Genomic DNA, 13,543 nt, shown 5'->3' on the forward strand with positions numbered 1-13,543 from the left:
CTGTATCGACATACACAGTGTGGAAATAGTTAGCTCGGAGCTAACTGTATCCCCACATTGTGTCAAAAAGTTTGAATTTTTTTGGTCAAAAAGTGTGGATTTTTTCCTAAGTGTCAAAAAGTCGGGATTTTCTTCTAAGTGTCAAAAAAATTGTGATTTTTTTTTTTTTGTCAAAAATTCGGGATTTTTTTCTAACTGTATCGCCATACACAGTGTGGAGGTACGGTTAGCTAGCAGTTAACTGTATCGCCATACACAGTGTGGAAATAGTTAGCTAGGAGCTAACTGTATCTCCACACTGTGTCAAAAAGTCTGGATTTTTTTCTAAATCTCAAAAAATCGGGATTATTTTTGTCAAAAATTCGGGATTTTTTTCTAAGTGTCAAAAAGTCGGGATTTTTTCTAACTGTATTGCCATACACAGTGTGGAGTTACAGTTAGCTAGCAGCTAACTATATCGCCATACACAGTGTGGAAATAGTTACCTCGGAGCTAACTGTATCCCCACATTGTGTCAAAAAGTGTGGATTTTTTTCTAAGTGTCAAAAAATCGTGATTTTTTTTGTCAGAAAGTCGGGATTTTTTCTAAGTGTCAAAAAGTCGGGATTTTTTGTAAGTTTCAAAAAGTCAGAATTTTTTTCTAAGTGTCAAAAAATCGGAATTATTTTTGTCAAAAATTCGGGATTTTTTCCAAGTGTCAAAAAGTCGGGATTTTTTCTAACTGTATTGCCATACACAGTGTGGAAATTGTTAGCTAGGAGCTAACTGTATCCCCACATTGTGTCAAAAAGTCTGGATTTTTTGTAAGTTTCAAAAAGTCTGGATTTTTTCTAAGTGTCAAAAAATCGGAATTATTTTTGTCAAAAATTCGGGATTTTTTTTCCAAGTGTCAAAAAGTCGGGATTTTTTCTAACAGTATCGCCATACACAGTGTGGAGGTACATTTCGCTAGCAGCTAACTGTATCGCCGTACATAGTGTGGAAATAGTTAGCTAGGAGCTAACTGTATCTCTACACTGTGTCAAAAAGTCTGAATTTTTTTTGTCAAAAAGTCTGGATTTTTTTGAAATGTCAAAAAGTCGGGATTTTTTCTAACTGTATCGCCATACACAGTGTGGAGGTACAGTTAGCTAGCAGCTAACTGTATCGCCATACACAGTGTGGAAATAGTTAGCTCGGAGCTAACTGTATCCCCACATTGTGTCAAAAAGTTTGAATTTTTTTGGTCAAAAAGTGTGGATTTTTTCCTAAGTGTCAAAAAGTCGGGATTTTCTTCTAAGTGTCAAAAAAATTGTGATTTTTTTTTTTTTGTCAAAAATTCGGGATTTTTTTCTAACTGTATCGCCATACACAGTGTGGAGGTACGGTTAGCTAGCAGTTAACTGTATCGCCATACACAGTGTGGAAATAGTTAGCTAGGAGCTAACTGTATCTCCACACTGTGTCAAAAAGTCTGGATTTTTTTCTAAATCTCAAAAAATCGGGATTATTTTTGTCAAAAATTCGGGATTTTTTTCTAAGTGTCAAAAAGTCGGGATTTTTTCTAACTGTATTGCCATACACAGTGTGGAGTTACAGTTAGCTAGCAGCTAACTATATCGCCATACACAGTGTGGAAATAGTTACCTCGGAGCTAACTGTATCCCCACATTGTGTCAAAAAGTGTGGATTTTTTTCTAAGTGTCAAAAAATCGTGATTTTTTTTGTCAGAAAGTCGGGATTTTTTCTAAGTGTCAAAAAGTCGGGATTTTTTGTAAGTTTCAAAAAGTCAGAATTTTTTTCTAAGTGTCAAAAAATCGGAATTATTTTTGTCAAAAATTCGGGATTTTTTCCAAGTGTCAAAAAGTCGGGATTTTTTCTAACTGTATTGCCATACACAGTGTGGAAATTGTTAGCTAGGAGCTAACTGTATCCCCACATTGTGTCAAAAAGTCTGGATTTTTTGTAAGTTTCAAAAAGTCAGGATTTTTTCTAAGTGTCAAAAAATCGGAATTATTTTTGTCAAAAATTCGGGATTTTTTTTCTAAGTGTCAAAAAGTCGGGATTTTTTCTAACAGTATCGCCATACACAGTGTGGAGGTACATTTCGCTAGCAGCTAACTGTATCGCCGTACACAGTGTGGAAATAGTTAGCTAGGAGCTAACTGTATCTCTACACTGTGTCAAAAAGTCTGAATTTTTTTTGTCAAAAAGTCTGGATTTTTTTGAAATGTCAAAAAGTCGGGATTTTTTCTAACTGTATCGCCATACACAGTGTGGAGGTACAGTTAGCTAGCAGCTAACTGTATCGCCATACACAGTGTGGAAATAGTTAGCTCGGAGCTAACTGTATCCCCACATTGTGTCAAAAAGTTTGAATTTTTTTGGTCAAAAAGTGTGGATTTTTTCCTAAGTGTCAAAAAGTCGGGATTTTTTTCTAAGTGTCAAAAAAATTGTGATTTTTTTTTTTTTTGGTCAAAAAATCTGAATTATTTTTGTCAAAAATTCGGGATTTTTTTCTAACTGTATCGCCATACACAGTGTGGAGGTACAGTTAGCTAGCAGTTAACTGTATCGCCATACACAGTGTGGAAATAGTTAGCTAGGAGCTAACTGTATCTCCACACTGTGTCAAAAAGTCTGACATTTTTTTGTCAAAAAGTCGGGATTTTTCTAAGTGTCAAAAAGTCGGGATTTTTTCTAACTGTATCGCCATACACAGTGTGGAGGTACAGTTAGCTAGCAGCTAGCTGTATTGCCATACACAGTGTGGAAATAGTTAGCTAGGAGCTAACTGTATCTCTACATTGTGTCAAAAAGTCTGAATTTTTTTTGTCAAAAAAATCGGGATTTTTTTCTAGGTCTCAAAAAATCGGGATTAAGTGTCAAAAAGTCTGAAATGTTTTGGTCAAAAAGTCTGGATTTTTTCTAGGTGTCAAAGAATCTGGATTTTTCCAAGTGTCAAAAAGTCTGAAATGTTTTTGTCAAAAAGTCTCGATTTTTTTGTAAGTGTCAAAAAGTTTGAAATGTTTTTGTCAAAAAGTCTGAATTTTTTTGGTCAAAAAGTCTGGATTTTTTGTAAGTGTCAAAAAAAAATTGCGATTTTTTTTTTTTCTGAGTGTCAAAAAGTAAAAAAATTATTTGTCAAAAAGTCATTTTTTCTAAGTGTCAAAAAGTCAGGATTTTTTTTCTAACTTTCAAAAAGTCGGGATTTTTTTCTAAGTGTCAAAAAGTCTAAAAAAATGTTGACCAAAAAAATTCATCAGTGAGACCGGAGAGGGTCACGGTGCAACAGGTGTGGGGTTGTACAAAGTTACACCTGTGTGTGTGTCTTCCAGACGTGGACGAGTGTCAGTCCTCCCCCTGCGCCCAAGGCTCCACCTGCGTGGACCAAATCCACGCCTTCCGCTGTCTCTGTCCTCCCGGACGTGCCGGAGCCGGATGTGGGGAGGGTGAGTGTCTGTGACCGCCTCCGCCACGACCACCCCTGACCTTCATTCTTCTCCGTTGCCATGTGCAGTCGTGGGTCTTGGCAAGTCGTGTCATCACGCCGGTCTTCAGTTTCCTCACGGCGGTCACTGGGACGAGGATTGCAACGCTTGTCAGTGCGTGGACGGCTCCGCCCACTGCTCCAAGGTTGGCCATCTTGAAGAGAGTTCTCGGTTTAGTCGTCACACGCAAAGTCCGACGTTCCAGGCGTCTTTTTTTTCCCCAGGTGATGTGCGGCCGTAGGCCCTGCCTCCTCCCGACTACTTCCTCTCCGGACCCCCGGGCCCCGCCGCCCTGCCCCGGGGGCCACGAGTGTGTGGGCCACCAGTTCCTCACCTGCTTCTCGCCGCCGTGCCACCGGTGGGGCGTGTGCTCCACGCCGGAGCCGCCCGGACCCGTGCACACGCAGTGCCAGCCCAACAGCGGTTACCTTGACGACAGCTGCGCTCACGTCACGCTCATCTTCAGGAAGGACAAGGTGCCGCAGGTGAGAGGCGACAGATCAAAGTGACATTCCATTTCTTTTGGCTCCTCCCAGGAGCGATTCTTATTCATGCCGATTCTAAATTGGCTCAAAATATTCAAAAATCTGTTTAAAATTATTTTTTAATAATTTTAAATAAAAAATTTATAATAAAAAAATTATTTTAAATATTTAAAAAAAAAAATTGTTTTTATCAGAACCAATTTTTTATTAAAAGTTAAACTATCATTATTATACCCTCTTAAGGCCCAAGCTGTTTGTTTACATGCTTTTTTTTTAATTTCTCTTTGCTATTTGGGCTTATTGGACCCTAATTAGAATAAAACCTAAGAATCATCTTTTGATATGATGTACTTAGTCCATAAGTACACAAACGTGTACTTCATGTGTAGTGACATGCTAATTCTTATTTTTACACTTTTTTTTGTAAATTCAATTGTATGTTATACTCTTCTGACACCACCAAATGGCAGTATAAGTGTCTATATAAGCGGCCATAAGACCCAATTCAGTAGTGTACACAATTTAGGAAATAAGAGCTAAAAGGTGCTGTCCACGCATGTGGCCACTAAGCCTTTAGAATAATAAAATTGCGACAATCGGATTGAATCAAGAATCGATTCTGAATCGAATCCAATTGTTGCGGGTGCACAAAGATTCACACCCCTAGTAGAATCACTCTGATTCTGATTCAGTGGCATGATGATTCAGTTTAGTGCCTTCTAAAAAATGTTCTCTGATGACCAAATTTCATGTTATAAAAATAAATCGATTCTGGATCGAATCACCGTGCCAAGAACCGGAATCAGATCGAATTGTGTGATGCTAAATTTTTACTAATTTTCATGTAAAAAAGAAAACAATTCTGAATCGAATCATCATGCCAGGAATCAAATCGAATTGTTCGTTGTCCAAAAATTCACACCCCTACTAAATAAACCGGGAGATAATATAGACTGTTTCTAATATATAAATGTCTGGTGGACCTTCTAAAATGCATTTTTTTTCTCTGATGTAAAAATAAAATCGATTCACTTAGATAAAAATCCTGATTTTTTGACACTTACAAAAAATCCAGTTTTTTTGACACTTACAAAAAATCCCGATTTTTTGACACTTACAAAAAATCCCGATTTTTTGACACTACAAAATATCCCGACTTTTTGACACTTACAAAAAATTCCGATTTTTTTGACACGTACAAAAAAATCCCGATTTTTTGACACCTACAAAAAAAAATCCCGATTTTTTTACTCTTAAAAAAAATCCAGACTTTTTGACGCTTAGAAAAAAATCCAGACTTTTTGACAAAAAATCCAGATTTTTTGACACTTAAAAAAAAAATCCAGATTTTTTGACACTTAGATAAAAATCCAGATTTTTTGTCACCTCAAAAAAAATTCAGACTTTTTGACCAAAAAAATTCTAACTTTTTGACACTTATAAAAAAATCCACACTTTTTAACACTTGGAAAAAAATACAGACTTTTTATACTTCGAAAAAACGACTTTTAGACAAATAATTTTTTTACTTTTTGACATTTAGAAAAAATCCCAACTTTTTTGTTCGGAGTTTAATGATTCACAACTCTAATAAATAAACCCGGAGATAAAATAGACTGTTTCTAATATATAAATGTCTGGAGTACCTTCTAAAATGCATTTTTTTCCACTGATGTAAAAATAAAATCGATTCACTTAGATAAAAATCCCGATTTTTTGACACTTAGAAAAAAATCCCGACTTTTTGACACTTACAAAAAAATCCAGATTTTTTGACACCTACAAAAAAAGTCTGACTTTTTGACACTTAGAAAAAATCCAGACTTTTTGACGCTTAGAAAAAATCCTGTGTTTTTGACAAAAAAATGTCGACTTTTTGACACTTAGAAAAAAATCCAGACTTTTTGACCAAAAAAATTCTGACTTTTTGACAAAAAATGTTTTTACTTTTTGACATTTAGAAAAAATCCCAACTTTTTTGTTCGGAGTTTAATGATTCACACCCCTACTAAATAAACCCGGAGATAAAATAGACTGTTTCTAATATATAAATGTCTGGAGTACCTTCTAAAATGAATTTTTTTTTCTTTGATGTAAAAATAAAATTGATTCACTTAGATTAAAATCCCGATTTTTTGACACCTACAAAAAATCCCGACTTTTTGACCCAAAAAAGTCAGACTTTTTGACACTTAGAAAAAATCCCGAGTTTTTGACAAAAAAATGTCGACTTTTTGACACTTAGAAAAAATTACTTTTTGACAAATAATTTTTTTTACTTTTTGACATTTAGAAAAAAATCTAGATTTTTTGACACCTAGAAAAAAATCCAGACTTTTTGACCAAAAAAATTCTGACTTTTTGACACTTAGGAAAAAATCCAGATTTTTTTAACACTTAGAAAAAATCCAGACTTTTTGATACTTAGAAAAAACTACTTTTTGACAAATCATTTTTTTACTTTTTGACATTAAGAAAAAATCCCGACTTTTTTGTTCGGAGTTTAATGATTCACACCCCTACTAAATAAACCCGGAGATAAAATAGACTGTTTCTAATATATAAATGTCTGGAGTACCTTCTAAAACACAATTTTTCTGTGATGTAAAAATAAAATCGATTCTGAATCGAATCATCATGGTGAGTTGTTTGCTGCCCAAAGATTGACATTGCTAATCATTTGCTTTTTACTCAAAGTTAAGATGTGTTTTTAGACTGTTAGCATATATTGAGGTATGTGGTACTCTCTTGAATGTACGACATGTGCTGACCTGTAGTTAGAAGTCAAGATGAAGAAGGTTCTCTCCTCACAGGGAACCACGGTGGAGAACATCTGCTGGGAGATCCGCCACCTTCCTGTCACTCGGACGCTGGCCCAAGAGCGAGCGCTGCTCATCCTCTGTGACCTGTCCTACTCCAACACTGACGCCGTGGAGGTTGCCATGGTGATTGACACACACACACACACACACACACACACACACACACACACACACACACACTTGTTATGGTATCTATACATTCATTATTATGAGTTTATTATTATTTCATTATTTATGATTATCTTTTTAATGTTAGTTTATTATTATTGGTGATTTTTGGTTAGTTAATATTTCATTATTTCTTATTAATTCATTATTATTAAATCATTATTATTTTAATAGACTTAGACTTCCTTTTTATTTTCATTCAAATTTGAACTTTACAGTACAATATTCATTAATTCATTATTATTCAATCATTATTATTACTTTATTTTTTGATCGTTCATTCATTATTATTACTTGTTATTAGTCAGTAATACTAGTTCAGTATTAGTACTTTATTATAATTGTATTACTAGTAGTTCAGTATTAGTAGTTTATTATCATTTTAATACTAATACTTCAGTATTAGTTTATTCTAATTTCAGAACTTGTAGTTCAGTATTAGTAATTTATTATTATAATTGTATTACTAGTAGTTCAGTATTAGTAGTTTATTATTGTAATTGTATAACTAGTATTTCAGTATTAGTTTATTAATATAATTGTATAACTAGTAGTTCACTATTAGTAGTTTGAGTGTATTATAATTGTATTACTAGTCGTTCAGTATTAGTAGTTTATTATAATTTGAATACTAGTAGTTCAGTATTAGTAGTTTATTGTAATTTTGATACTAGTAGTTCAGTATTAGTAGTTTATTATTATATTTGTATCACTACTAGTTCAGTATTAGAAGTTTATTGTAATTTTAATACTAGTAGTTCAGTAGTAGTAGTTTATTATTATAATTGTATTACTAGTAGTTCAGTATTAGTAGTTTATTATTGTAATTGTATAACTAGTAGTGCATTAGTAGTATTGTAATACTCGTAGGTCAGTATTAGTAGTTTATTATTATAATTGTATTACTACTAGTTCAGTATTAGTAGTTAATTGTAATTTTAATACTAGTAGTTCAGTATTAGTAGTTTATTATTATAATTGTATTACTGGTAGTTCAGTATTAGTAGTTTGTTATAATGTTAATACTGGTAGTTCGGTTTTAGTAGTTTATTAATTTAATAGTTGTATTACTACTAGTTCAGTATTAGTAGTTTATTGTAATTTTAATACTAGTAGTTCAGTATTAGTAGTTTATTAATATAATTGTATAACTAGTAGTTCAGTATTAGTAGTTTATTATTATAATTGTATTACTACTAGTTCAGTATTAGTAGTTTATTGTAATTTTGATACTAGTAGTTCAGTGTTAGTAGTTTATTATTATAATTGTATTACTAGTGGTTGAGTATTAGTAGTTTATTACTATAATTGTATAACAAGTAGTTCAGTATTAGTAGTTTATTATTATAATTGTATAACTAGTAGTTCAATATTAATAGTTTATTATTATAATTGTATAACTAGTCGTTGAGTATCAGTAGACAGGATGAAGTAAGAGAATAAAAAGGAGTGAGTAGGAGGTGATGACATCATCATGAATGTGTCAGTGTGTGAGGTGATGACATCATCATGAAGGTGTCAGTGTTTGAGGTGATGACATCACCATGAAGGTGTCAGTGTGTGAGGTGATGACATCATCATGAAGGTGTCAGTGTGTGAGGTGATGACATCATCATCATGAAGGTGTCAGTGTGTGAGGTGATGACATCATCATGAAGGTGTCAGTGTGTGAGGTGATGACATCATCATCATGAAGGTGTCAGTGTGTGAGGTGATGACATCATGAATGTGTCAGTGTGTGAGGTGATGGCATCATCATGAAGGTGTCAGTGTGTGAGGTGATGACATCACCATGAAGGTGTCAGTGTGTGAGGTGATGACATCATCATGAAGGTGTCAGTGTGTGAGGTGATGACATCATCATGAAGGTGTCAGTGCGTGAGGTGATGACATCATCATGAAGGTGTCAGTGCGTGAGGTGATGACATCATCATGAAGGTGTCAGTGTGTGAGGTGATGACATCATCATGAACATGTTCTTGTGGTTGCTGGGCAGTCCTTGGAGCAGGACGTGCGCTCCAAGGTGGGCGAGCGTGGGCAGATCCACAAGGCGGCCAGCGCCGTCATCGGAGCGTTGTCCAGGCGCCACAACAGCAGCGTCATGCTGGCGGTGGTGGAGGTCAAAGTTGAGACGCGGGTGGACGCCGCCTCTGTGGGTGAGTGCTTCCCGCCACGGCGTGTGATTTGTCACGTGGGAATGACGGTAACGAGGCCATGTGTACGCCAGGCTACGTGGTGCCGCTGCTCTGCGTGCTCTTCTGCGCCGCCTGGGTCTCCTGCATCGTGGTGTGCGTCTGGTGGACCCGCAAGAGGAAGAAAGAGCGCGCGAGGCGGTCCCGCAGCGAGGACGGGGCCGTCAACAACCGCCTGGCGCCGGAGCGGAGCCCCGCCCCCAAAGACAACCGCCACAAAGACATTCAGTACGAATGCAAGAAACTGATGGGCGCGCAGGAGCGGGCGTGCGACGGCGCCGACGTCGAGGAGGGGGACGAGGAGAGGACGCCAGGCGCGGGGCGTGCGTCACCAAAGTGCCCGCAGGGGGCGGAGCAGAACAAGCGGGTGACGGCTGGGGGCGGGGTCGTATGCACCAAGCTCAAAGCGCCGCACCGGACGGCCTACAGCCCCAAAGACAACCGCTGCAAAAACCTCAACGCCGCCACTCTGGGCGAGGACGTCAGAGACCACTACGTATGAGCTCGCCACAGGGGGCGGAGCCTGACTGTTTTCAGCCTGGCAGGAAATGAAGATTCGAACGCGTGCCTTTTGCAGCTCCTCTTCACCTTTGACTGGCAGCTTCCTTCCTATTGGCCCTCCTTGCCTTAGCCCCGCCCACCGGGCCTCTTTTCTACACTGGTCTCGTTTTTCTTTCAAAGAAGACACCTTTTTAAAAACTGTCCACTTGGCACACGCGCGTTTACAGCACATGTTCCACGCAACCTTTCAAAATAATGCTCTCGACTTCCCGCACGGGGGTCCTTTCACAGTAAAAGTGCCTTCCACAATTTGAAACGTTGACATGTTTGTACATATATTTGTAAATATCGACAATGTGTACATTTTACTTTGATAACTTAAGTCCTGCTTCCTGTCCATGTACAATTCTCATGAATATTATTACTGCGCGCTTTACTTTGAAAATGATGTCATTCCTAGTATGTGTCACACACACACCTGTTACGTACACGTTACACACCTGCAGCACAGAGGGGACAAATGTGTGGCACAGGTGTTCCAGAGGCATTACACATGGATGTGTCTCAAGTGCTGCACGCGTGTTACCTGGATGTTACACAGGTGTAACGCAGATGTATTCGACAGGTGTTACACAAGTGCTTGGATGGTACACAGGTGTAACACTGCGACGTGACATGCGCGTCACACAGGCCATACAAACGTGTACCCTAACCCTGGACCCTACACAGATGTAACGCAGCGACCGTACACGGGTGTTGCATGGACGTTACACAGGTGTAATGCTCATGTTACATGAGTGTTGTACTGGTATGACACAGGTGTGACAAATGTAACGCTGCTGTTGCAAACGTGTAACACTGGCCACACACATGTGCTACACAAGTGTTACAGGAATTTTACACAGGTGTAACGGAGGCATTGCACGGGTGCAAAAAATGCTACGTTGCTGTTGCAACTGTGTGACACTGACCTATCACAGGTGTAACACAGGTGTTAAAAATGTGTTACACGGATGTTTCTCAACTTCTACATAGGTTTCACATGAATTTTACACAAGTGTAACACTGATTACACGTGTGTTACAAAGGCATTAAAAAGGTGTGACAAATGTTACGTTGCTCTTGCAACTGCAGGTGTCACAAACATGTTACACAAGTGTAAAATAGGTGATTCAAGTGTTACATGAATGTTACACAGGTGTGACACTGATGTTACATCAGTGTTGCAAAGGCATTCCATAAGTGTGACAATTGTTACTTTGCTGTTGCAAATGTGTAACACTGACCTCACACAGGTGCAACACGGGCGTTACAAACATGTTACACTTGTGTGGCATGGAAGTGACTCAAGTTCTACACAGGTGTTACACTGACGTTACATTAGTGTTTTGTGGGCATTGAACAGGTGTAACAAATGTTACGCTGTGGCAAAACATGTGACACAGACCTTACACATGAGCAACACGTGTTACAAACATGTTGAATATGTGACTTAAGGTATACACGTGTTACATGAATGTTACGCAGTTGTAACACTAATGTTACATTAGTATTTCGTGGGCGTTAAACAGGTGTAACAAATGTTACAAAAATGTAACACAGACCTTACACAGGTGCAACACATACTACAACCATGTGACAAGTCTAACATGGATGTGACTCAAGTTCTACACAGGTGTTACATGAGTGCTACACAAGTGTAACACTAATGTTACATTAGTTTTTCTTGGACATTAAACAGGTGTATGACAACGACCTTACACAGGGGCAAAACAGATACTGCAAACATGTCACAAGTCTAACATAGGTGAGACTCAAGTTCTACACAGGTGTTACATGAGTGTTACACAGGTGCAACAGACGTTAAATTAGTATTTCGTGGGCAATAAACAGGTGTAACAAATGTCCCACTGCTGTTACAAATATGTGACATGGACCTTACACAGGTGCAAACATGTTACACAAGTCTAACATGGATGTGACTCAAGCTCTACACAGGTGTTACATGAATGTTACACGGGTGTAACAGCAATGTTACATTAGTGTTTCGTGGGCATTAAATAGGTGTAACAAATGTTACACTGCTATTACAAATGTATGACAATGACCTTACACAGGGGCAAAACAGATACTGCAAACATGTGACACAAGTCTAACATAGATGAGACTCAAGCTCTACACAGGTGTTACATGAGTGTTACACAGGTGCAACAGACGTTAAATTAGTGTTTCGTGGGCAATGAACGGGTGTAACAAATGTCACACTGCTGTTACAAATATGTGACATGGACCTTACACAGGGGCAAACATGTTACACAAGTCTAACATGGATGTGACTCCAGTTCTATACAGGTGTTACGTGAGTCTTACACGGGTGCAACACCAATGTTACATTAGTGTTTCGTGGGCATTAAACAGGAGTAACAAATGTTACACTGCCGTTACAAATGTATGACACGGACCTTACGCAGGTGCAAACATGTTACACAAGTCTCACACGGATGTGACTCAAGTTCTACACAGATGTTACATGAACGTTACACCGGTGCAACACTGATGTTACGTGGGCATTACACGGGTGTTATTCTAGCCTCACACAAGCATGACACATGTTTAACAGTCACAGAAGTGACTGGAGTGTAACACAGACGATACATTAGTGTAACACAGGTGTTACATGAGTGTTACACGGGTGTAACACCAACGCTACATTAGTGTTTCGTGGGCATTAAACAGGTGTAACAAATGTTACACTGCCGTTACAAATGTATGACACAGACCTTACGCAGGTGCATGTTACACAAGTCTCACACGAATGTGACTCAAGTTCTACACAGGTGTTACATGAGTGTTACACAGGTGCAACACTGATGTTACGTGGGCATTACACAGGTGTTAGTCTAGCGTCACACAAGCATGACACATGTTTAACAGTCACAGAAGTGACTGGAGTGTAACACAGACGATACATTAGTGTAACACAGGTGTTACATGAGTGTTACACGGGTGTAACACCAACGCTACATTAGTGTTTCGTGGGCATTAAACAGGTGTAACAAATGTTACACTGCCGTTACAAATGTATGACACGGACCTTATGCAGCTGCAAACATGTTACACAAGTCTCACACGGATGTGACTCAAGTTCTACACAGGTGTTACATGAGTGTTACACAGGTGCAACACTGATGTTACGTGGGCATTACACAGGTGTTAGTCTAGCGTCACACAAGCATGACACATGTTTAACAGTCAGAAAAGTGACTGGAGTGTAACACAGACGATACATTAGTGTAACACAGGTGTTAAATGAGTGTTACACGGGTGTAACACCAATGTTACATTGGTGTTTCGTGGGCATTAAACAGGTGTAACAAATGTTACACTGCCGTTACAAATGTATGACACGGACCTTACGCAGGTGCAAACATGTTACACACTCGAGTTCTACACAGGTGTTACATGAGTGTTACACAGGTGCAACACTGATGTTACGTGGGCATTACACGGGTGTTATTCTAGCCTCACACAAGCATGACACGTGTTTAACAGTCACAGAAGTGACTGGAGTGTAACACAGACGGTACATTAGTGTAACACAGGTGTTACATGAGTGTTACACGGGTGTAACACCAACGCTACATTAGTGTTTCGTGGGCATTAAACAGGTGTAACAAATGTTACACTGCCGTTACAAATGTATGACACGGACCTTACGCAGGTGCAAACATGTTACACAAGTCTCACACCGATGTGACTCAAGTTCTACACAGGTGTTACATGAATGTTACACAGGTGCAAACACTGATGTTACGTGGGCATTACACAGGTGTTAGTCTAGCGTCACACAAGCATGACACATGTTTAACAGTCAGAAAAGTGACTGGAGTGTAACACAGACGATA

At 38.3% G+C, this 13,543-nt stretch overlaps 1 protein-coding gene and 1 long non-coding RNA gene across 4 annotated transcripts in view; one reads left to right on the plus strand and one right to left on the minus strand.

The window, feature by feature from the left end:
- LOC133623952 (protein jagged-2-like) overlaps positions 1-11,077 on the plus strand; it is a 150,938-nt gene extending 139,861 nt beyond the window's left edge. For both annotated transcript variants that reach the window (XM_072916239.1, XM_072916240.1), the window contains 6 exons: positions 3,318-3,431; positions 3,500-3,615; positions 3,695-3,955; positions 6,769-6,900; positions 8,942-9,101; positions 9,173-11,077. In XM_072916239.1, coding sequence (XP_072772340.1) covers positions 3,318-3,431; positions 3,500-3,615; positions 3,695-3,955; positions 6,769-6,900; positions 8,942-9,101; positions 9,173-9,639 — 1,250 coding nt within the window. In that variant the 3' untranslated portion in view covers positions 9,640-11,077. The remainder of the gene's footprint in view (positions 1-3,317; positions 3,432-3,499; positions 3,616-3,694; positions 3,956-6,768; positions 6,901-8,941; positions 9,102-9,172) is intronic.
- LOC133624039 (uncharacterized) overlaps positions 1-13,543 on the minus strand; it is a 32,466-nt gene that overhangs the window by 9,987 nt on the left and 8,936 nt on the right. For both annotated transcript variants that reach the window (XR_012051190.1, XR_009817957.2), the window contains exon 3: positions 6,727-6,877. This is a non-coding gene — a long non-coding RNA (uncharacterized lncRNA). The remainder of the gene's footprint in view (positions 1-6,726; positions 6,878-13,543) is intronic.

Source organism: Nerophis lumbriciformis, linkage group LG26, assembly GCF_033978685.3.
Source record: "Nerophis lumbriciformis linkage group LG26, RoL_Nlum_v2.1, whole genome shotgun sequence".
Lineage (NCBI taxonomy): Eukaryota > Metazoa > Chordata > Actinopteri > Syngnathiformes > Syngnathidae > Nerophis > Nerophis lumbriciformis.